Here is a 21,254-nt window from a genome sequence, read left to right on the forward strand (position 1 = left end):
CATTGATGAAACTGTGAAGAGATCTGTAAGATTCAGTATTGCATACATAGATTCTGTATGTACTGTCAGTTGCATACATAGTACCCTTACATACCGCCTACGTAATGACGCTAGCCACCCCAGAATGGCTCGGCACCTTGCGCCGTGCATGGATTCTGATAAGATAAGGTTTCCAGTGGCCTTGTCACAGAGCAGGCGACGATGGTAACGGCGAGCCAGACCTATACAAACACCAACCGCCCAGGCTGTCCCGGTATCTAGAAACATGTCCGCACAACGATATGCGTTCGTCCCGATGGACGACGAGCCCGCGCCTCGTTCTAGCGATGGTCGGAAAGACAGGGAAAGAAAGGACAGGAAACGCGATAGATCCAGAGACCGGTCGAGGTCGCCGCGGCGACACAAAAGCAGGCGACACGATGGCGATGATTCCCCTCGACGGCGATCCAGGTCACCACGAAGCGATAGAGATGGCGGTTCGAAGACCAGCCGGAGCGATTCCCGGCGCGAGGATCCTAAGATGGCCGAGCTGCGGCTTAAGTCACGCCAGCAATATCTCGCCAAGAGAGAGGCCGAAAAGCTCGCTCTGCTACGGAAACAGGTTGCCGAAGAGACAGCGGAGCTGAGGTCTGGTGTACGCCTCTCGGAGCGGGAAAAGGCCGAGTTTGCAAAGAACCGCGAGATTCTGCGCCTTGCCGAGGAACGCGCCCGGATAGACGATTATCAGGACGGCTACCGGCTACCTGACCAGTACGGTGTCGATAGCAAGAGGAAGGAGGATGCCCTGTACAAGCGTCAGGTGGAACGAGACGAATTCGGCAACGAGAGGCACGTCACAGAATACGAGGAATGGGAGCGCGAGCAGACAGTTAAGGCGAAAGCGCAGATTCAGAGCCGCGAGCGGGACGACGCGGGGGAGTACGACTTTTTGCTGGATGAAGACGCCATCACGTTCGTCCGGGACGCGGCCAAGTATGCGCAGCCAAATGATGGGTTAACACAGGAGCAGAGGATCTTGAAAGAGAAGATCGACGCGGCGGAAAAGGCACACAAGACTATCCAGGAAGTCAGGAAGAGCCTGCCAGTATATGCGTACCGCGATGCATTCCTGGATGCGATCAAGGAGTACCAGGTCCTCATCCTGGTCGGCGAAACAGGTTCGGGCAAGACGACACAAATACCCCAGTACCTACACGAGGCTGGCTTTACCAAGGATGGCATGAAGGTCGCCTGCACGCAGCCACGTCGAGTCGCAGCCATGAGCGTTGCTGCCCGTGTCGCTGATGAGATGGGGGTGAGGGTTGGACACGAAGTGGGCTACTCGATCCGATTCGAGGACTGCACCAGCGAGAAGACCATCCTCAAGTACATGACGGATGGTATGCTCCTCAGGGAGATGGTCACGTCCCCAACACTCGAGGGCTACTCGGCCATAATGATCGACGAGGCGCACGAAAGAACGGTGCATACCGACATCTTGTTAGCCCTAATCAAGGATCTCACACGAGCGAGGCCAGAGCTGAAGCTAATCATTTCGTCCGCGACGCTGAATGCAGAGAAGTTCAGCGCATACTTCGATGATGCGCCCATCTTCAACGTTCCCGGCCGAGTCCACCCTGTGGAAGTTTACTACACGTCGGCGCCGGAGAGCAACTATCTGGAAGCCAGCCTGGTGACCGTCTTCCAGATCCACGCGACGCAACCCGAGGGCGGCATCCTCGTTTTTCTCACGGGCCAGGAGGAGATTGACCGCGCATGCGAAAGGGTAGAGGAGATCAAACGGAAGCTAGGCAGTCGAGTACCGGAGATTATAGCCCTGCCCATCTACGCCAACATGCCGTCGGAGCTCCAGGCCAAGATCTTCGAGCCGACGCCTCCCGGAGCGAGGAAAGTCGTTTTTTCAACTAACATCGCCGAGACATCGCTGACCATCGACGGCATCGTCTACGTCATTGACTGCGGGTACGTCAAAGAAAATACCTTCAGCCCGGTTGGCACGACGGGGCAGTCAACACTAGCAGTCGTGCCCTGCTCCAGGGCCGCGGCAAACCAGCGGATGGGCCGAGCTGGCCGTGTACGGCCGGGCAAGTGCTTCCGCCTCTACACCAAGTTCGCCTACCTTTCCGAGATGGACGAGTCACCGACCCCTGAGATACAGCGCACGTCACTCTCCAGCGTGGTTTTGCAGCTCAAAGCCCTTGGGATAGACGACCTCCTCGGCTTCGACTTCCTCGACCCGCCGCCCACCGAACTCCTCATCAAATCGCTCAACATGCTCTACGCTCTCGGCGCCCTCAACAGCGCCGGTGCCCTGACCCGCATCGGGCGGCAAATGGGCGAGTTCCCCACCGAGCCGATGCTGGCCAAGGCTCTCATCGCAGCCACCCAGGAAGGGTGCGTCGAAGAGGTGCTAACCATCGTCTCGATGCTGAGCGAGGTCGCGACCCTCTTCTTCCGCCCGAAGGACAAGAAGGTGCACGCCGACAGCGCGCGCGCCCGCTTTACGGTCAAGGATGGCGGCGACCACCTGACGCTGCTCAACGTCTACAACCAGTGGGTCGAGGCCGACTACTCGCCCATCTGGGCCAAGGAGAACTTCCTGACGCAGCGCTCGCTGACGCGCGCGAGGGACGTGCGCGACCAGCTGGCCAAGCTGTGCGACAGGGTGCTGGAGGGGTCGACGTCGTCGTGCGGCGGTATCTCGAACATGCAGCCTATCCTGCGGGCCCTGACGTCGGCTTTCTTCCTGAACGCGGCGCGGCTGAACCGCGGGGGCGACGGGTACCGCACGCTCAAGAACAACATGACGGTCTATGTGCACCCCAGCAGCGTGGTCAAGTCGATGGACCCGCCGCCCAAGGTAATCATCTACCACGAGCTGGTGGTGACGTCGCGCGAGTATGTGCGGTCGGTCATACCGATCGATGCGAAGTGGCTGTCAGAGTTTGGCGGGCATTATTATGATAAGAAGGACGTGGAGCTGTTGGAGCATAAGAAATTGCCCAAGGAGAGGAAGTATTAAAATTTGAGATACCCGTAGCAAGGAAGGGGAGAGCCATTCAGGAGTTTTAAGTACCAAGGATCTTGTGACGTTATGGGAGAGGTGATTCCGCATAACCATGGAGCACAGGGCATCGGCGGCAACACTAGATGACATGCTACCTTCAACAGTTATTGAACGTCACTATATCAGGAGTACAGTCCAATAACGGCCTAGGAGCAGTCAATACGCAACGTTTCATGCCGTGTTTTGAGACAGTTAGAGCCTGTTCCCGGCTCATAAGGGGACAACCATTTGGAATCCGTACTCCTATTGACAGTCCGAAGCGGGGAATAAACAGCAGTCGTAGAGTAGTAATACACAGCCTCGTCTGATTTTATCGTGTCATCAACGCCACCGGACCTCCCATCCCCTCTCCAAATGCCCCCGCCTATTGCCGACCCACGCTCATCAAGAGATTCGTCCCCTTGTTCCCGCCCGGCAGATACGCCACATTGGGGTTGCTGGCCAGCGTCTGCGCAATCTCCCTGCTCGCCTCGATCTTGCGGATCTGGATCAGGCCGTCGCCGGCCTTGGCGATCGCCCTACTGATGGTCTCGGCGCTCTCGGCCTCGCCCTCGGCGCGGATTACGTTGGCCTGCCGCTCCTGCTCGGCCTTCTCGACGATGAAGCGCGCCCGCTCGGCGTCCTGCTGCGCGATCTGCTTCTGCTCGACCGCCTTGGTGAACTCCTTGCCGAACGTCATGTGCGTGATTGACACGTCCTCGAGCGCGATGTTGAACTCGGCCGCCCGCTTCATCAGGTCGTGCCGGATCCGCTGGGAGACGGCCTCGCGCTGAGTGATCAGCTCGGCGGCGTCGAACTGAGCCACGATGGACTTGAGGACTTCGTTGCCGATCGAAGGGAGCACACGTTCGTCGTAGTCTTGGCCGAGGTTCTGTGGGGGGGTGGGGGTGCCTTTGTCAGTATGGCGGAATTTGGGAGCAGTGGAAGGGAGATAGGGATAAGCGCACCTGGTAGATCTTGGGCAGCGCCTGTACTTCAGGCCGGTGCAACACTCTGAGCGTCAAGCTGACCATTTGCAGATCTTTGCTGCCCGTCGTCGTCGGGATGATGCGGGGCTTTGTCCGCACATCGAAGACGATGGCCTTCTGCAGCCAGGGAATCAGAAAGTGTGTGCCCTCGTTCACTACCGTCTCCTTGACACCCGACAACCGGTCGAAGATGACGGCCCGGCTGCCGCCCTTGACATCGTAGATGGACGACTGGAGTAGGCTGACTCCGATTGCCGTCGGGATGGCGGCCGCGTAGACGAACTGCAGCCCTCTTGACGCCATCTTAAGTCCGGAGGTTCCGCGGTGCTGCTGTTGGCTGTGGCGGTTGAATTGGCGGGTTATTGAAGGGAGCTATCCTACCACCCGGTGATGCTGGATGCTGGAGCTTGTCGCTGCAGTCTGCGCTCAAGCCCGTGGAAAAGTGGTGGGGCGGCTTGAGGCGGGTGGTCCGGCCGCGAACTCCGGCCGGGTAGGCATTATAGGCTTGCACTAGCCACATTGGGACGGTAGTTCCCGGCTTTTGTCGATTGATTCAATTCGACTGCAAACCACCGCAAACGATTCCGATTCTGTGATCCGCAACGACTGACAACCTCCCACGCATTCGTTCCGATACCCAATTCAATATGCGCCCTACACAGGCTCTCCGCGGAGGCGGCGATATCCCCCTCGGCAAATACAACCAGTGAGTATGCCGGATACTTGCGGTCACGCAATGCGCCTTTTCCGAGCTCCCGAGGCGGCATGCACCTGGCCCTTTGGGCCTTGATTTCTTGACGGCAGGCTTTGCTAACCCTTTTGCAGCTACCTCGGTACCTGGGGCAACTTTGGTGAGTGATACTCGACGAGGGCGTGGCCGTTGAGAAGGACGAGATCGAGTGTGCGAGGCAGCACACGAAACGGAGAGCTGCGGAGGACGGCTACAGCAAGCAACTTACTCAGGGTTCGGCAAGACCTCGAGCTGACGGAACATTGGCGACAGGTGGGCTAAAGCAGAAGGGCATCGTCTCCTATGGCGTCGCCCCTAACCGTCAGAACCCCCTCGCTGGCGCCTTCCACGATGCCCTCTTCAACACCTGGAGACGCTTTAGGAACCAGGTCATCTACTTCGCGCCCCCGATGATTGCCGGCTACTACGTTCTGAACTGGGCTATCCACAGGTACGCCATCCGATCTACGACGGGGGAGAATCTGCCGCTAACAGAACTACAGGAACGAGTATCTCAACTCGAAGGCTGGCCGCGCTGAGTTTGCCGGCGAGGAATAAGCGGGTTGGCAAGGAGGGATAGCGGAGAGAATGGGAACCTGTGTGATATAGAGAGGAGCTTGTACATCACAAACGCGGGAGTCGAGGGTTGGCTCAATGTTGCTGCTTTTGTTGGGCCTTGTACCGCGCACAGTGACCGGACGTCGGCAACTTTGAGTTAAGTCTACCTAGATCCGAATTATGATTTCCGAGGGCCGCCGAGTCTAGTCGATGACCATGCTTGAAGCAATCAAGGCATCACCTGACCGGCCCTCTCTTTTTCTACAGTACTTCGACAGTATGCCGTAGGACCCACGGCAAGCCATATACCTTATCTTAGGCACCCAGGACCTACAAAGATTATGACCAATGCATTCGCTTTCGACTACTGTAGCAAGCATCTTGTCTGAAGAAGAGAAGCCAGGGCAAGTCAGCCCATGATACGTGTGTGCGGCCAACTTCCCGTCTCTAACCATTGACGTACCGAAATCGAGCTTTACTAAGCGATCCGTTCAAGTGAAGCTTACCGTGCTCACTCTGGATTTGGCCAGGACAAAATCCAAAACTGGTGGTCAAGTTCATTGTTACCAGCGCAGGAAGAAAGCAGGTGCGCGATCGGAACTTTATACATGAATGCTCTCGTCCGGGCTCGCACATGACTGCTGGGGTTGATGGTCAGTGGGGGAGTTCATTGTGTTCCTGTGGATCCTTGCCAAAATCCAGGCATTCCCTTTCGCACGTGAAGGGAACAGGCGTTGTGACAGGGCTCGGAGCAGGGGTGCCATTTGTTGGGGTGAGCTGCTGAACCGTTCCGCTAGCGCCGCGCTTTCTCGCGCCAATGCCAGGCTGACGAGCTTGGGACTTTTGAGTCTGTCCCAGCGAAGCCAGAGAAGAAGACATTGCATTGCAACTCGGCGATGTTCTGTAAAATCATTCCCAAGTGTTGTCATTGTTGATGGGCGCAAATCGGGGCTGGAACAGCCGAAAGAACAGGGCCCGATTTGAATGGAACCGAGGCGAATAGCATCGCCCGTCCAAACTGGGCTTTCCAGTGTACTGTGTAACTAGTAACACCAACCCCCTGCCTCTGCGCAGCAAGCACTGGTCCCATCCCGTCCCTCACCATTTTCTCGGCATCATCCTCCCAAACATCCGATTGCCCCTACACGGGTCCCGTATACGACAGACTCTAGTGGCGGCCTCAAACAGCGAGAGCTATCTGCTGCGCGCCTAGACGGTTTGCTTTCGGGCCATTTGGCCACGATCTACTCGCCCGGCGCCCTGCTCAGTCGCAAGGCAATTCTCCAAGTTCCCAGCCCCCCCTGGGGCCGCCGCGCCTGTTCTTCATGGCTTTCTCGATGTCGACAAGATGAACTCCCTCAACATTATCTCGGCTCGAGTATCCCCTCCGCCGAGCCCAACACCCTCGAGGTCAAACTCACTCAGCGCCCTAGGGCTAGCAGTCAGCTCCGAGAACGACGGATCGCGACAGAACCAAACCGAGAGCGCACTCCCCCAGATCAGCGAGAAGGGCGGATTGACATCCGAACCAGACGAGTTCCAGCGAGAGGGCGCACCAGCGGACGACGGGGGTCGCGACTATGCACGCGACGAGCTGGTTCCCCCAATAGCTCCGGCGGAGGCCAAGGTCCTCAGCCCGCGGGGCTCTCTCTGGGTGGCTTACCCCAAGCGCATCGCCAATGCGTTCGTGAATTCAATACGGTGGATCCTCTCGACATTAACGGCTCCCGGCGTCTACTTGTACGCATGCTTCTGCGACGAGAGCGGCAGCTTTGCGCCATATCGGCAACTTAGGAAACTGTTCGGCTTCTACGGTGGAAACCCAAAGAAGATGGCCCTGGATTACCATGAAGGGATAGCTGCGTCCGAAAAGAGCCGGCACGGCGTGGGCGGGTCCGCCAGTAAGAGCGGTCGAGGGAGTAGTAGAAGATTGCGTGCAGTTGGTTCAAACGGTTCCTCGTCGTCAGGGCTGTCATCGGAGTCGGAGTCAGATCCCGACCGTAAAAAGCATGGCGGCCGTCGAGGCTCAAGCGGAAAGCACTTACGCTCCCAGTCACTCCCAGATTCAGACGCGATGGCGCCGGCACAGAGATCCATAAGAATCAAGCTCAGCTCCGACGACTCGCTGCGGCAGCGAAAACATAGAAAAGCGCAGTCGACGGGAAATGGGGGATCTGGCGATGGCGTGGGCGACATCTCGGCTCAGCTGAAATCGCCGACCTCTCCCGCCGGCGCTCTCACCAAGTACCCCAAGACCCCAGCACCGCCGCGACCGCTAATACCGCGTCGGCAGCCCTCCTATCTTAATAAGAACGTAGAAATGACCGATGTCCGGCACCAGAAGACGCTGATTCTCGATCTGGACGAAACTCTGATCCACAGCATGTCTAAGGGCACGCGGATGAGCTCGGGACACATGGTGGAAGTACGGCTCAACACGACGTACACGGGCGTGGGTGGGCAGGCGACCATCGGCCCGCAGCACCCGATCCTTTACTACGTGCACAAGCGGCCGCACTGCGACGAGTTCCTGCGCCGCGTGAGCAAGTGGTATAACCTAGTCGTCTTCACGGCGTCGGTCCAGGAGTACGCCGACCCGGTCATCGACTTCCTCGAGACGGAGCGCAAGTACTTCTCGGCGCGCTACTATCGCCAGCACTGCACCTTCCGGCACGGCGCCTTCATCAAGGACCTCAGCTCCGTCGAGCCTGATCTCAGCAAGGTCATGATCCTGGACAACAGCCCGCTGAGCTACATGTTTCATCAAGGTGTGTTCCTGTCAAGCCCACGTACCGTGGCGCCCCCCCCCCTCTCCCTCTTTTTCTCCCTTCTCTCCTTTCCTACTTTTCTCTTTGTGTCTCCGAGTCCCGCTCCCGAAGCTATACTAATGCTCGGTTTCCTATTTAGATAATGCGATCCCTATACAGGGCTGGATAAGTGATCCGACGGACAGCGACCTCATGTATTTGATACCCCTATTAGAAGGCCTGCAGTACGTGTCAGACGTGCGTGCACTCCTGGCGCTGCGTGGAGGAGAGGACGGCCAGCATATGACGTGATTGACGGGAAATGGTGTGAGATGTTGCTAGCAGGGAGGGAGCATTGGGCGTCGACATCACTTTTTGGAGGGTGTACTTAAGGAGCAAGCATTGTCATTGATATTTGATTCTTTTCTGAAGAGAGGGAGTACAAAAGAGGTCTGTCTGAGTCTCAACGTTTACATTCCGCGCAAGCAGGTGAGCAGGCACGGATGGAAGTAATGGCGCTTGGTTCTAGCGAGCAGTATCATCATTATCGTTATCATGGAGGATTAGGTCTGTAAAGCGTATTGTCTATAAGATGTTGCTACCTACCGTGCCTACTTGAGAACGTACATGCGTGAAACGGGATACTAATACCCTGACCAACCATAGAAAGATATTAGTGCAGTTCTTCCTAAAAATGTGACAAATGAACCTGGAATGTCTGCTGTACTGGGTGGGTGGAAGACTAACAGTACTGACCACCTGAACCACGATATCACCCGTACTATCTTTAGGCCCTGTCAACACAAAGGGGCAGTAGTGAAAGTTAGAATTCCTACTCCATCATCGCAAGCCTCTTGGACCGAGTCCTAACTGAAAACTCAAGCGCCCTAGTAGAGCCACCTTCTATGGGTTGAGGACAGGGAGTTCCGGTGTGGACCCAAGCAGCGGCTAGGCGGTCTCGGCCCGAGATGGGCTACCGTCCGACCCAAATTACGTCACTTGCCGGATACGGAATTTGGCTTGAGACGAGCAAAAGTCCAAGCCAGCTACGGATTCTGTAACACAGGAAGACAAAAAGCCTATACTGGCGCTCTGCGTACCTTTGAAACACTCTCGGCATACAACCATGGGGTTCGGCTGCTGCTAACCAAGGCTGTTCGGTCGCCGAGGTGGACCAGGCAGACCAGGGACCGGAGCGGAAGGTCAGGGTGGGTGACGTCATTGTGCAGCTGCTCAAGAGCGCTTCCCTCCAAGGAGCTATGATGCGATGCGATGATGTTATGCGCCGGGTGCGGCTGCTGGTCAATTGTCTAACAAGTGGAGGCTTTTACAAAGCCATGGACCGACTCGGAGGTTGTGGCCCTGCTTTCGTCCTGCTGCCTGTGCTATAAACCTGCCTGCCCTCTCTAACCCTTCCACCTGTCCCCGAAGACCTCTCACACAACAATCAACAACAAAAACCAATCCCTCTGCTTTCTCGATCAACTAGCTCGACGAAATCATCTCACTTTAGAGTCCAGAACTTCCAGCCACCATGTCTCTGCACTGTCAGTACAGTCCTTTCCCGCATGCATCTGTCTTACCCTACCGTTTCCGGGTTCCGTGAAGCAATTGGCCATCTTCACACGCCCCTAGACCTCAGATCTCAGCAGCAATTGGGTGATACAAGACCGACTAGGACTCCACTGGGGGTACCGCCTTGGGTTTATACCACCTCAATCGGGGTTCTGTCTGTTGGCATCCAGTCGGGTGCGACGAATCCAGTCGGGGATGAGGCCGGGGAGGTGTAACAGAAGATGGTCTCTTGTCGGAACTCGAACAACAACGGAATCACCACGTCTTACAAAGCTGTCCATATATCCCTTCACAGACTAACCCACTCTTGGCAGATCTCCCCGCCGTTAAGCCGTCAGCCATTGCCCTCGGCACCGTCTTCAACCAGACGGCCGAGCTCGCGGTAATGGCGCCCCTCTTCGGCCAGACCTACCAGCGCGCCAAGGCAGCCAATAGCAAGGAGGAGTTCGCTCGGTCCCGGGAAGCCACGGGCGCCGCGGTTGCATGGGGTACCTCGCTCGTCGGCTCGGCCCTGCAGGCATACGGTGTCGGTGCGCTCATCAACGCCACCGGCACCCTCAGCTACAAGGGCGCGGCATATCTCGGCGGCCTGATCTTCGCGGCTACCAGCGCCCCTACCTTCATCAGCCAGCTGCTTGTCGAGAAGCGCGCGTTGGAGCAAGTGGGTGTCAGCGTGCTGGCTAAGCTGTTCGAGACTGTCGGTCTATCTGTTGTCCTGACCTGGTGGGGAACCCGCACCAACCCGTTCGAGCAGTAAGTGATATCCTCGATCCGATCTATGTGTCCGAGGTGTTTTATAGTAGATACTAACGCAGAGCGCAGCACTGGCGCTGGTGGCACACCCCTGAGCCGGAGCCCTTTCCGGTCCGAGTAAGCGGATAGGATGGGAGTGGGAAGCAGAGTTGTGTCGACACGCCTTTACATGCATCGAGCGCACCTGATTGAGTGACCTCAGGGTTGCTGGGACGGAATGGGCAATGAATTCTGATTTTCTTTTGTCTGTAAATCCATATGGAGTTAGCATTTGCGAATCGGAGACTTCTGAAGTAATCACTATTGTGATCCGCTCAACGCTTGTGAAGCCGGCATCTCTTCTCTCTCTCACACTCTCCCCGAATCACAGTTCCAAAGACAACGTAACAAACCATTAGTGGCTTCTCCGGTCACAGCAGCACAGAGAGAACTTCTCATGTTTTCAATACCTACAAACGGGATCCCTCTAAGTTCCCGTAACCCATGCAAAGAGCCAAACCCCTCTTAACGCCATCCATTACACAAGAGCCAATGAGCCAACAAAATAGAGCCGGCCAGCACATGGGAATCATGCAACCAGTGATCTGTGCAATCGCGATATCCCAGATGGAAATTGGTGTCGTAGTGCCCCCGAGACTGAGTAACTTTAGAATGCGACCAGTCCAAGGACGGAAGCAGTCACGGGCAGGCCTAGCGGGTCCACATGGTGATTGTAAGTGGACTGGCGCCTGCCTTCCATGACAACCATAAACTTCCAAGCAGAGGGAAGTGGTTCCGCTTCACCTGGACCCGCTCAAGAGCTGGCTTCGAGCAGCCTCGACTTCTCCCTCGTGGCAATTTGCAACGGGTGAACGCCCTTGACCCACGGCTGCACCTGCACCTGCCACTCCTTCTCCGCAGCCTTGACCAGCTCCTTCCACGACTTGAGATACTCCTCGGCGCTGACCTTCTTATCCTCGCCGTCCTCCATCTCCGCATCGTCATCCTTCTTCTTGCCCTTGTCGTTGGCATTGTTAGCGTCGTTGTTCCCGCCCTTCTTGCCCTCAGGCTTGAGCATCACCACGCTGGTCGCTCGCTTCGTGCACGCCGCCACACCCAGATCCGCCCGCGACCGCACGTAGAGGTACGGCACACCGTGCTCCTCGCACAGGATCGGAAAGTGCATGATGACGTCCATGGGCGAGATGTCGCCCGCGATGATGACCAGCCCTGGAGCGGGGATCTCGCCCGAGGCGGCTGTCTTGACGGGACACTTCTTGATGGCCTTCTCGCATTCTTTCACACCGCGGTGGATGGACTTGAGCTTGGCGCCTGTGAACATGGTCAGTGGGACACAAGAGACTCCAGCCAGAGAATGGGAAACAGTGAGCTGACGACGCACCCTTCTTGATAAGCTTGTATATCTTCTTGTGTGTCTTGTCATCGGCCAGCGGCAGCGCAAATGGCACGAGGTCCTCGGCGGGCTTGATGATATCCTCAGGATCGACTTCGACCATCTCACCCTCAGCCGCGACTGACGCCGCGGCATCGGCTTGTAAGTGGGCATCAAGGGCACGCGCAAGCTTATCTTGCTTCGCTTTCTCCTTTTTCTTGTCTTTCTTCTCCTTGTGCACGCCTTCGCTCTCGCTGCGCTTCTTCTCCTTCTTATCCTTCTTCTCCTTCTTCTCCGACTTGTCCTTGCTCTTCTTTTCCTTCTTCAGCTTCTTGTCGTCGACGACATCGACCTTCCCGTCTGTCGCCATTGTGTCGGTTATGTTTGGTGTGAACTGTCCAGTATGTAAGTCACCAATGCGATGTCAGTTATCGGCAAAGAGCTTGCGTGAGGTGTCGGTGGAGAGAATACTCGTTGGTTTCTTTCCGTGCAGTTCACCACTTGATCGCTCTCTGCGCTGCAGATTTTGGATGGCATCGGCAGGCCATAAATTTTGAAGGCCAATTGTATTGCCGATCCGCCTCTGGACTTCACGCTAGCGTGACGCTCCGACCACACGTGCTCCAGCAGGGCCTTGGTCCGTCTTGTCCCGGAGTTTAGCCGGTCCATGCCATGGGGATCGCGGGGCAGGGTGTGCATATTCCCCCACTTGCTGTATAATCTTTCGAGAAAGCTTAGCATGCCATTGACTCACATCAAACCGACTCAAGCTAACCTTGGACCTGGTCGCGTCCACGGCCAGAAGCAAACACTTCCATCGCTGTGCGCTACAGTGCTGTGAAGGACAAGGATATCGAATTACACCCAGGATACTTGATCTCTCTTGGGTATCGGCATTGTTCGTCCCCGCCGCGAAGTCGTTGTCACACATACTAGTGGTCCGGGTTGTCACTCCCCGGTCTTCAGCTCTCACACAAAGCCATGGCGCCTTCACAGGCGGCTCATGTGCCCACGTTGGACAATTTGATCAAGTCGTTCAACAGCCAGCCGCTTGAGGCCTCAATTGAAGCACTGGTCTTGTATGTCGTTGGCCCAACTGAGCTTTGCTTAACAGCAGCTGACCTGTCGCAGTCTTCTCAAGCGACGACAAGTAAAGGGCGATGAGTGCGCCCGAGCGACTGCGCATATTCTCCGCCAGGTTGTCGCCAAGTCGAAGTGGCACGATGTGGACCAGCTCCTTTCCAGAGTCCAGAGCACGGGGTCGAGGCTCGTAAGGGCTGCTCCGCTGGAGCCAGTTATTGGAAACATCGTACGGCGAGTGCTGGGTCTAATCCGGGATGAGGCGTCCGAGGACAGAAATAATGCCGATGATCTGGCCAGCGAGGCCGCGTCCGACATCCAGAGCCTGGCTGCAAGTGCGCCGCCTCCTCCGGCGAGGCCCGTCCCTGTCACTATCCGCCCCGGCCCGTCGGCCATTACGACGGGCATGCAAGTCTCTAAGTCGATGTTCAACCTGCTCTCAGTAGCAGACCCCGGCGACTCGCCGGCGACGGGGGCGTCGACTCCCTTATCCCAGGCTCAGCCAGCCAGCGTGCACGCACTACGATCCGAGGTCATGGACGGCATTGAGGAAATCTTGGACGAGATCAACCAGGCGGACGACCAGATTGCAGGCTTTTCAGACATTCAGATCCATCCCGGTGACTACGTGCTCGCCTATCAGCCGACGCGTTCCGTCGAGAGGTTTCTAATGAAAGCTGCATCAAAGCGGAAGTTCACGGCGGTTATCGCCAGTCTCGACCCCCCTAGCGGTAGAGCAGTGGAATGCCCATATGCCGCGTTACGGAAGAAGCTCAATGCCGCGGGAGTAAACACGATCAACCTTGCGAGCAATGGCCTGATGGCTTACATACCCCGCGTCAACAAGGTCATATTCGGGGCAAAAGCAGTCTACCAGAACGGAGGGCTGCTTGTGGACAGCGGCTGCTGCATTGCTGCTCAGGCGGCACATGAGTATCTCAAGCCCGTCATTGTCCTTTGTCCTGTTTACAAATTCTGCCCCGAAGATCCATCAGACGAGGTTTCGCGAGGAGAGCTGGGCAACCCGTCCAGCTATGTGAGCTATGCGAACGGCCCCGGGGTGGACGCCCTTGAGGTTGAGAACACGGTCACGGACTACATTCCGCCAGAGCTCGTTGACGTATACCTTACCAACTTGTGGGTAGATTTCGGATAAAGCATGCATTTCGGCCTTTACTAACCTCCGCTGCAGGGGTCCGCAAACCCGAGATCACCTGGCCAATATCCTAGCGGACCACTATAAGACCGAGGATATAGGCTTCTCCATGCAGCCCGGCGAGCCGTAAGCTGGTGCTGCAATACTAGTATGCCTAATAATCCTCGATCTATCTAGAGTTCTAGACTGTCGGGTCGCCGCAGGACGCGACAGCTCTTTGTGTCCTTCGAAGCAAATCGAAGCCTGGCTAGTGACGTCCGTCTGGATTTGGAAGTTCCAGAATACAGCATGTCCAACGAAACCCATGTCATTCCCGCAGCGTTCAGGTTGGGCCGCGTAATCGAGGGGTGAGCTTGCGTGGGACACAGGGCGGGGGAACAAATGAGGAAGCGGAACAAGCGGGCTCTGTCAGCCTGGCCATTCGGGATCGCTCTCGCTTAGGGTCTCCACCGCAGTGCGCTGGCAAATGGGAGGCCAGCGCCTTGACATGGGTGGCGATTAAGCTTACGCCTCGGGGCGATGTCGAGGCCGCAAGGCAGGCACTGCTGTGACTTGCTCTGCTCATCCAATATACCACATCACCCCACCACTCGTTGGCCCCCCTTTGTGTGCAACTGTCATGGTCATCACCGAAACGTTCGACATTTAATTGCTGAAATCCTCTGGGTGGCAAGCAAGCGGACATTTTCCTCCCCGACATCCTTGCGCGTCATTCCCACTTTGCTCACTTACACGGCTCCATGATGGCCTCGCACGAGGACGTACCTCCCCCGCCGTATTCTGAGACGGACATCTACTCGACCTCCGGGAGAGACGCGCACGCCGCTGACGACGCCGCCAGTCGCTCCACATCATCTTCAAATGGCGATATTATTTATACCCCTCCCTTGAGTCCCAGGAGCTCTCAGAATTCCAACTTCGCCGGTGAAGTTGACCACACCTTAAGCTCAGCAGCTGCAGCATACTTTGAGACTCGACCAGCACCTCGCCTGAGCAGTCCTCAACCTCATATATCTCACTTCATCACTGTTCGCCCCAACTCCACGCCAGATACCCTGCCCTACCCCAGGGTGCTCTCGTCCCGGGACGTACGGCTCGAAGACTGGCAGACTTTCGTCAACTGTCTCATACCGCACCACTCAGCAACGGTCAACGAACAAGTTATCAACCGCAAACTGCGTGCCGAAACTATGACCGCCATCAGCAGCACCAATGGTAATAATGACGACGAGGTCCGCTCTCAGTCCTCGGCCCGGAGTCACGCGGAGGCCCAACTGAACCAAATCCGGACGCCCATCGATGTTGACCCGGCTCAGCAGCGCCAGACCATCGATGCTACCGTCCACGAGTGGAACGACGGCTTCTTCGGCCCGCGCCGCGTCACCATCCATGTGGAAGTCGAACCCGTGGCCGCCACCACCACCAACAACAACAACAACAACAGCGGCCTCAACGAAGTAACCTCGCAGCCAGAGAAGCAGCCCATGCCCGGTGCATGGGACCAGTCCTTTGATCACCAGCAGGCTGAGCGAGAAGGCGAGCGTGGTGCTGCCACAGGTGGTTTTGGTGGCCCGGCCTCGCCGCGTTCCCGCTTCCCTTTCTTTGGTGGTGCCGGTGGTCCCCGCGGTGGTCACGGACCGGGCAACGGTCGTGGCGGGTTCCGACTCGGAGGCATCAACATTGAGAATGACCGCGTGTCGATCGGGAACATTCTCGAAGCTGACGGCCGGACCGGCTCGCTGCGTGTTGGGGGGATAGTAGCGGATAGTAATGGGATTAGGATCAACGGCCGGCCCATGTTTGGTGTTCGCGGTGGTCCCGGTCGGGGACCCTGCGGGCCGCCTGGTCTCGGGATGGGATGTGGTCGCGGGGCAGGCGGTCCGTGGGGACCGCGGGGCGGGGGTCCCATGGGCGGTCGTTGGTGGCCTGACCGTGGTGGTTGGGGCAGAGGTAACTGGTGGGATCGACCGCATCCGGGTGACACTGGTGATCATGGTCACGGTCGTGGACGCGGGCGGGATGATCAACGCGGTCCTCATCCCGGAGATTGCCACCGGTCCCGCTCGAGCTCCGCATCCAGTTGCTCGTCGCGGTCGTCATCTGCCCATTCCGAGTCTTCTATCGGCTCCCTGCCGGATTATGACGACCTCCGCGACTCTCAGCTGCCCGTTGCGAAGCAGTACCTCCAAGAATGGCTGCATCGGCCTGACCAGAATATCACGAAAGAGCAGGTGAAGAACCTGAAAGAACAAATCAAAGCCGCTATACACACCACCGATCCAGCCACAATGGCTCATGACAGGGCCGCCCTCCGCCGTGAGGTTAAGGACCTCCTGAGGGACTGGAAGGCTTTGAAGAAGCAACAGAAGCGAACTCGCAAGCAGCTCCGCCGAGAACGGAAGCAGCTGCGCAGGCAGGCGAAGCGCGAGCGTAGAGATGCGAGGCGGGAAGCGAGGCGTGCGGGGAAGGACGCCAGACGGGGACGGCACCATGGCCACTGCCACGGCCACGGCGGACCCTTCCATCACTTCGGCATGCCGCCTATGCCTCCCATGCCTCCTATGCCCCACGGGTCACACATGCCCCCAATGCCTCCCATGCCCCCAATGCCTCCCATGCCGCCAATGCCCCCCATCTTCGGCCATCGCGGCCCGCCGCCGGCGCCGCATGATGACGGGCAGCCCGGTTCTGGCCCAACCATAGACAGCCCGTTCTCCCATTTCCCCTGGGCCGGTCACAACCGCACACCAGGCGCTTGGCCCGCCGATGACACCAGCCCGCCCTACGAGCAGACCGAGGGCGTCGCCGATGCCACCACCTACACCGCCTACCATGCCAAGTACAAGGCTGCCTGGGACTTGGAGGCCAAGATGGCGGAGAAGGATGCCGAGCTGCTGAAGCTGTATGAGCGAATTGTGGAGGAGCAGGCGGCTGCTAGTAATGCTGGACAGCATAGCGGTAGCAGTAGCAAAGGGGATGGGATTGAGAAGGAGAAGCCCGGGCCGTCGAAGATGGAGGCGGAGGCCCTGGCGGTCATTAAGGAGATGGAGGAGCTCGCCGGGCAGATGGAGAGGCTGCGTACAGAGGCAGACGAGGAGTTCGCCAGGGAGTTGGCTGAGAAGGAGAAGCGGCAGGCGAGTTTCTAGTTGCCTGTTGTTGCTGTGACGACGCTCATGGCCCGCTTTGGGAAGAGTATGATTTGAATAGTTTTCTTGAGGTTGGTTAGGCAAAGTGGTTGGTTCCAAGGCTTAGGTAGTTAGTTAGCTAGGTAGTGACAATCCTACTCAAACCCACCCTCTCCATCTCCTTTCGGAAGATATGTATCGTTGCTGAGTGTAACGCCCCGAGGACCGAGATCTATTGCAGCTCTCCAACTCGCTATCCTTCCAAACATGGTAACCTCCAGTGCCCCCCCTTTTTTTGACCATCAGCGCAAACATTAGCGGTGCTTGAGATAGGATTTAGACATATCGATCGTTCTTTTTCCGCCCGACGCTATATACAGCCCTTAGCTATGTTTACTTTCGACCTTTTCTATCAACTCCCCGACCCCAAGCGCCCTCCCTACCTTGACCTTGATCTTCTGCTCGCCCTTCTTACTCTCCGCCTTGGCCGGATCCCTCCCCACGTCACCCACCGGCTCGCCCTCATCAACAGCCTCAGCATTATCCTGCTTCTTTTTCTTCTTCTTCTCCCCTTCCCCGTTCTCGGCGCCGGCCTTCTCCTTCTTCTCGCCCTCATCCTCGTCATCGCTCTCGGCGCGCAGCTGCTCCCGGATGAAGCCCAGGTCGAGCTTCATGCAGTAGGCGTCCTCGCCGTCGGCGTAGTACTTGGACTCGGTCTTCTCCGTCTTGAAGCCGAGCGTGTCGCGGTACAGGTGGATGGCCGCCTTGTTGGAAACGCGCACGTGCAGCGACACGTAGTGCGCCCCGAATGTTTCGACCATGGCTAGTTCTGCATTCCCCCGTTCGTGTTAGTGATTTTCATCTTTTTCCAACCGGAGATCTAAGGGGAGTGGGAATTGGACGAGAAAAGAACAGGAAGGAAGGAAGGAAGGAAGGAAGGAAGGAGGGAAGGAGTGAAGACGTACGGCTCTGGCGCATCAACTTCTCGGCAATGCCCAATCGCCGGTGTGTGCGCATCACCGACAGCGACGTGATGTGGCCGTGCTGGACGCCGTCCGCCGGCTCCTCCTCCATCTTAGCGAGGACATAGCCGACGATCTTGGGATAGTCGTAGGGTGTCTTGGGCGGGCGCGAGACATCGACGGCGACGTAGGAAAGCTGCGGCCACGAGAGCGCGTGGTACAGGTAGTACTTGAGGAAGTAGTTTTCGGGCAGGTTCTCGAGGTTCGCGTGCTGGATTAGCGGGATGTCGGACGAGCGGAGGAGGCGGATGTCCATGTCGGCGATTTCTCTTCTTGGGGAGTGCAGATTGCGACTTGGTCTGCTCCGGGTCTACTGTGTATGCGATGCCAGGGTAAGGGTGACGGCGGCTCTGCTGTGTAAACTACTAGTAGACGCGGAAGAATAGCACCTGGTGTGAAGGTTAGTCCTGCCGCAAGCTGCTGTGGGGCTGAGTTGAAATTCCACGGGAGTGCCCCGAAGATGGGGCCGCCATGTGGGGATCTCTGGTAGCCGCACAAATGGCGGGGCAGCGCATCACAATGAGTTCGACCGACATCGCGGGCGATGCGGGGCACGACCCCTTCTCCAACGGTGATACTGTCATGAACACTAGCCGCATGGGTTCTTGTGTCCACATGCCACGTTCACATATTGGCTGTATATATGTGAAGCTTTCGTCTCGAATTGACTTGAACTACAGATATTGCTACTTTCAGCTTCCAGATTTTGCATTTGACGGTCCAGCTGCATCTCGATTCCATAGCCTAACCCTGAAATCACTGGCAGGTACTAGAGTCGGGTTTGCCGACTTACACGCCTAGCAACAGCCAGACTAGAGATCCTCCACACCACGATGTCCCGGCCACTCGATGGGAAGCTCGGTATCGTGACCGGCGCGTCTCGAGGTTCGTTACCTTACTATCCACCTTCGAGCATAGCAGCTGACCATCACCAGGCATCGGCGCCGCCATCGCCGAGAACCTCGCGTCCAAAGGCTGCAACCTCGTGATCAACTACACTTCGGCCTCCTCGACGGAGCTCGCCAGCTCCTTCGCCTCGCAGCTCTCCTCAAAATACAACATCCGCGCGGTGCCAGTCCAAGCTGACGTCGGCACGGCCACCGGCCCGGCAGCCTTGATCAGCGCTGCCCGCGAACACTTCACCGACAGCAGCACCGACCACTTCCAGATCGACATCATCATCAACAACGCAGGCATCGCGCGTAACGCGCTGCTGCCCTCGGTCACAGTCGACGACTTCGAGGCGACCTACCGCGTCAACGTACTAGGCCCGCTGCTCGTCGTACAGGCGGCCCAGCCCTACCTGCCGCGGGACCGCTCCGGCCGCATCGTCAACATCTCGTCCGTCTCCTCGTCGACCGGCTTCGTCACGCAGTCCGTCTACGGCGGCACCAAGGCCGCGCTCGAGGCCATGACCCGCACCTGGGCGCGCGAGCTGGCCGAGAATGCCACCGTCAACGCGGTCAACCCGGGTCCCGTGGAGGGGCCCATGTATGCGTCGAACACGCCCGAGTTCCTCGAGGGCATCCACGGGTGGGTGCTGCACACGCCGCTGATGAAGGCGAGGGAAGGGGTCGACAGTGAGGAGGTGGTGAAGGAGGCCAAGGAGAGTGGCGGCCGGCCGGCGCGGACGACCGAGGTTGCGGGCATCGTGGGCATGCTGTGCGGTGAGGAGGCTGGGTGGTGTACCGGGCAGGTGGTGTGTGCCAACGGCGGGATGGTAATGCTGCATTAGATTGTGAGAGTTGAGGTGGTTATGCTCTCAGATTTTATATTCCCTCATCTTTTCTTGTCTTCACCTCTATTTCTCGGTTTGGATGGCAAAACTGCTCCTTCTGATATCCCGGGCAGCTCGTGATGACCAGTAGCCGTCAAGCAAGGGCCAATTCAGCTTAATGGCACAGCTTCTCGTATTGCGAAACGCCATGTCACCTCCCATTCAAGGGAAGGAAGACAGCTATAGGTTGCGCAGGTTGGCAGTAAAACGTGGTGAGTGGAGCGGTATAAGGAGCTTTCGGCGTTCCGTCTGCCACCGCCCGGATGCGGCGGGGCCTTGAATTTGCCCCGCGCTTCGGTGCTTCCGGTGCTTCTCCGAAGCAACCCCGCTATCGCAACTCATCCGCGACCCGACTGGTTAGAATACAGACACCGTTCTCTTGCCTCGTTCTTCATCCAATTCGTCTCTTAACAAGATCCATAATCCTCATTCGATCGCAAGCACATACATCACCTCAAAGCCACACCATGGCAACAACAACCACATCATCACCTCCGCCCGCCTCTACGACGCCACCCTCAGCTGCAACAGACCCCTTCGACACCCTCCTGACGCTAGAAGACCAATTCTACACCGAAGGGTACAGCCAAGGCCTTGCCGACGGCGAGGTTGCCGGGCGGACAGAGGGTCGGCAGCTGGGTCTCGAGCGAGGGTTTCAAAAGTTTCTCGAGAGCGGACGGCTCCAGGGGCGGGCCATCGTCTGGGCGAACCGTCTTCCTTCTTCCAAACCGACAGCAAGGCCAAAATTGCCGGGCTCGGTTGATCAGCAGCGAACCGGTCCATTAGCCTCACCAGGATCGTCGGCGGAGGCGGGGGATGCAGAGCTAGAAGACGGGGGTAGAGCAACAAGTGAGGGGGTAGTAGAGCTCCCGCCGTTGCCAGATAACGCCCGGTTGGAGAAGCATATCACTACGCTGTATGCGCTGGTAGAGTCGGAGACTTTGTCGACAGAGAACACGGACGAGGCGGTCAACGACTTCGATGATAGGTTGCGGAGGGCACACGGGCGGGCGAAGGTTATTGAGCGCATGGTTGGAGAGCATGGTGTAGGAGGGGAGACACGGAAGGGAACTGGCAGTGACACTGGGAGTGATGCACTTGGACAGGCGCATGATCCTGGGGCTGGGCCGTCGGAGGCGGATGTGCTAAACGACGTTTGAGCGCGTGCCGATTTATGCCCGTGGGGGGATGTATGTCGATTGCTGGGCAGGGTATATTGAGGGAATGCAGCGTCTGGGTTGACATGTACACCCAGGGAGGTTTCTCCGACCGGAATGCGTTCACTGTAATGCGCTGAACACCATCAGAGCGTATGAAGTCTTCA

The 21,254-nt window shown here is 57.5% G+C and overlaps 11 protein-coding genes across 11 annotated transcripts; 8 read left to right on the forward strand and 3 right to left on the reverse strand.

Annotated features, from left to right (window-relative positions):
* Window positions 1-265: 265 nt before the first annotated feature.
* Window positions 266-3,022, forward strand: B0T15DRAFT_428421 (P-loop containing nucleoside triphosphate hydrolase protein; the record flags this gene model as incomplete). The annotated part of the gene is made up of 1 exon (XM_062865687.1): window positions 266-3,022. One exon carries the CDS (start codon window positions 266-268, stop codon window positions 3,020-3,022), a length of 2,757 nt encoding a protein of 918 aa, XP_062723682.1.
* Window positions 3,023-3,226: 204 nt separating this feature from the next.
* B0T15DRAFT_89128 (band 7 family-domain-containing protein) lies at window positions 3,227-4,435 on the reverse strand. Its single transcript, XM_062871427.1, has 2 exons — window positions 4,015-4,435; window positions 3,227-3,938 (listed from the first exon to the last, which is right to left on the reverse strand). The coding sequence occupies exons 1-2, from the start codon at window positions 4,336-4,338 to the stop codon at window positions 3,432-3,434; spliced, it is 831 nt and encodes a 276-aa protein (XP_062723683.1). The 5' UTR covers window positions 4,339-4,435; the 3' UTR covers window positions 3,227-3,431.
* Window positions 4,436-5,031: 596 nt separating this feature from the next.
* B0T15DRAFT_392470 (cytochrome b-c1 complex subunit 8) lies at window positions 5,032-5,323 on the forward strand (the record flags this gene model as incomplete). Its single annotated transcript, XM_062864632.1, has 2 exons — window positions 5,032-5,216; window positions 5,269-5,323. Coding segments are annotated over 2 exons (240 nt in total), but the record flags the coding sequence as incomplete, so codon positions are not given.
* A 1,139-nt stretch (window positions 5,324-6,462) lies between these two features.
* On the forward strand, window positions 6,463-8,662 carry B0T15DRAFT_89042 (NLI interacting factor-like phosphatase-domain-containing protein). Its single transcript, XM_062871426.1, has 2 exons — window positions 6,463-8,091; window positions 8,231-8,662. The coding sequence occupies exons 1-2, from the start codon at window positions 6,672-6,674 to the stop codon at window positions 8,380-8,382; spliced, it is 1,572 nt and encodes a 523-aa protein (XP_062723685.1). The 5' UTR covers window positions 6,463-6,671; the 3' UTR covers window positions 8,383-8,662.
* A 610-nt stretch (window positions 8,663-9,272) lies between these two features.
* On the forward strand, window positions 9,273-10,760 carry B0T15DRAFT_89180 (uncharacterized protein). The gene is made up of 3 exons (XM_062871428.1): window positions 9,273-9,617; window positions 9,960-10,398; window positions 10,468-10,760. The coding sequence occupies exons 1-3, from the start codon at window positions 9,605-9,607 to the stop codon at window positions 10,517-10,519; spliced, it is 504 nt and encodes a 167-aa protein (XP_062723686.1). The 5' UTR covers window positions 9,273-9,604; the 3' UTR covers window positions 10,520-10,760.
* A 431-nt stretch (window positions 10,761-11,191) lies between these two features.
* B0T15DRAFT_508430 (50S ribosomal protein L30e-like protein) lies at window positions 11,192-12,140 on the reverse strand (the record flags this gene model as incomplete). The annotated part of the gene is made up of 2 exons (XM_062867721.1): window positions 11,192-11,709; window positions 11,780-12,140. 2 exons carry the CDS (start codon window positions 12,138-12,140, stop codon window positions 11,192-11,194), a joined length of 879 nt encoding a protein of 292 aa, XP_062723687.1.
* Window positions 12,141-12,498: 358 nt separating this feature from the next.
* Window positions 12,499-14,594, forward strand: B0T15DRAFT_522961 (uncharacterized protein). Its single transcript, XM_062868658.1, has 3 exons — window positions 12,499-12,849; window positions 12,902-13,987; window positions 14,043-14,594. The coding sequence occupies exons 1-3, from the start codon at window positions 12,752-12,754 to the stop codon at window positions 14,134-14,136; spliced, it is 1,278 nt and encodes a 425-aa protein (XP_062723688.1). The 5' UTR covers window positions 12,499-12,751; the 3' UTR covers window positions 14,137-14,594.
* B0T15DRAFT_522962 (uncharacterized protein) lies at window positions 14,595-17,301 on the forward strand. Its single transcript, XM_062868659.1, is given in 2 exon segments — window positions 14,595-16,611; window positions 16,630-17,301. The coding sequence occupies 2 exon segments, from the start codon at window positions 14,747-14,749 to the stop codon at window positions 17,150-17,152; spliced, it is 2,388 nt and encodes a 795-aa protein (XP_062723689.1). The 5' UTR covers window positions 14,595-14,746; the 3' UTR covers window positions 17,153-17,301.
* B0T15DRAFT_410056 (acyl-CoA N-acyltransferase) lies at window positions 17,302-18,576 on the reverse strand. The gene is made up of 2 exons (XM_062865366.1): window positions 18,097-18,576; window positions 17,302-17,960 (listed from the first exon to the last, which is right to left on the reverse strand). Exons 1-2 carry the CDS (start codon window positions 18,407-18,409, stop codon window positions 17,515-17,517), a joined length of 759 nt encoding a protein of 252 aa, XP_062723690.1. The 5' UTR covers window positions 18,410-18,576; the 3' UTR covers window positions 17,302-17,514.
* Window positions 18,577-18,986: 410 nt separating this feature from the next.
* B0T15DRAFT_392496 (uncharacterized protein) lies at window positions 18,987-19,888 on the forward strand (the record flags this gene model as incomplete). The annotated part of the gene is made up of 2 exons (XM_062864636.1): window positions 18,987-19,038; window positions 19,089-19,888. 2 exons carry the CDS (start codon window positions 18,987-18,989, stop codon window positions 19,886-19,888), a joined length of 852 nt encoding a protein of 283 aa, XP_062723691.1.
* Window positions 19,889-20,397: 509 nt separating this feature from the next.
* B0T15DRAFT_392809 (uncharacterized protein) lies at window positions 20,398-21,090 on the forward strand (the record flags this gene model as incomplete). The annotated part of the gene is made up of 1 exon (XM_062864661.1): window positions 20,398-21,090. The coding sequence occupies one exon, from the start codon at window positions 20,398-20,400 to the stop codon at window positions 21,088-21,090; it is 693 nt and encodes a 230-aa protein (XP_062723692.1).
* Between the last annotated feature and the right edge of the window lie 164 nt (window positions 21,091-21,254).

Source organism: Chaetomium strumarium, assembly GCF_033439665.1.
Source record: "Chaetomium strumarium strain CBS 333.67 chromosome Unknown B0T15scaffold_2, whole genome shotgun sequence".
Taxonomy (NCBI): domain Eukaryota; kingdom Fungi; phylum Ascomycota; class Sordariomycetes; order Sordariales; family Chaetomiaceae; genus Chaetomium; species Chaetomium strumarium.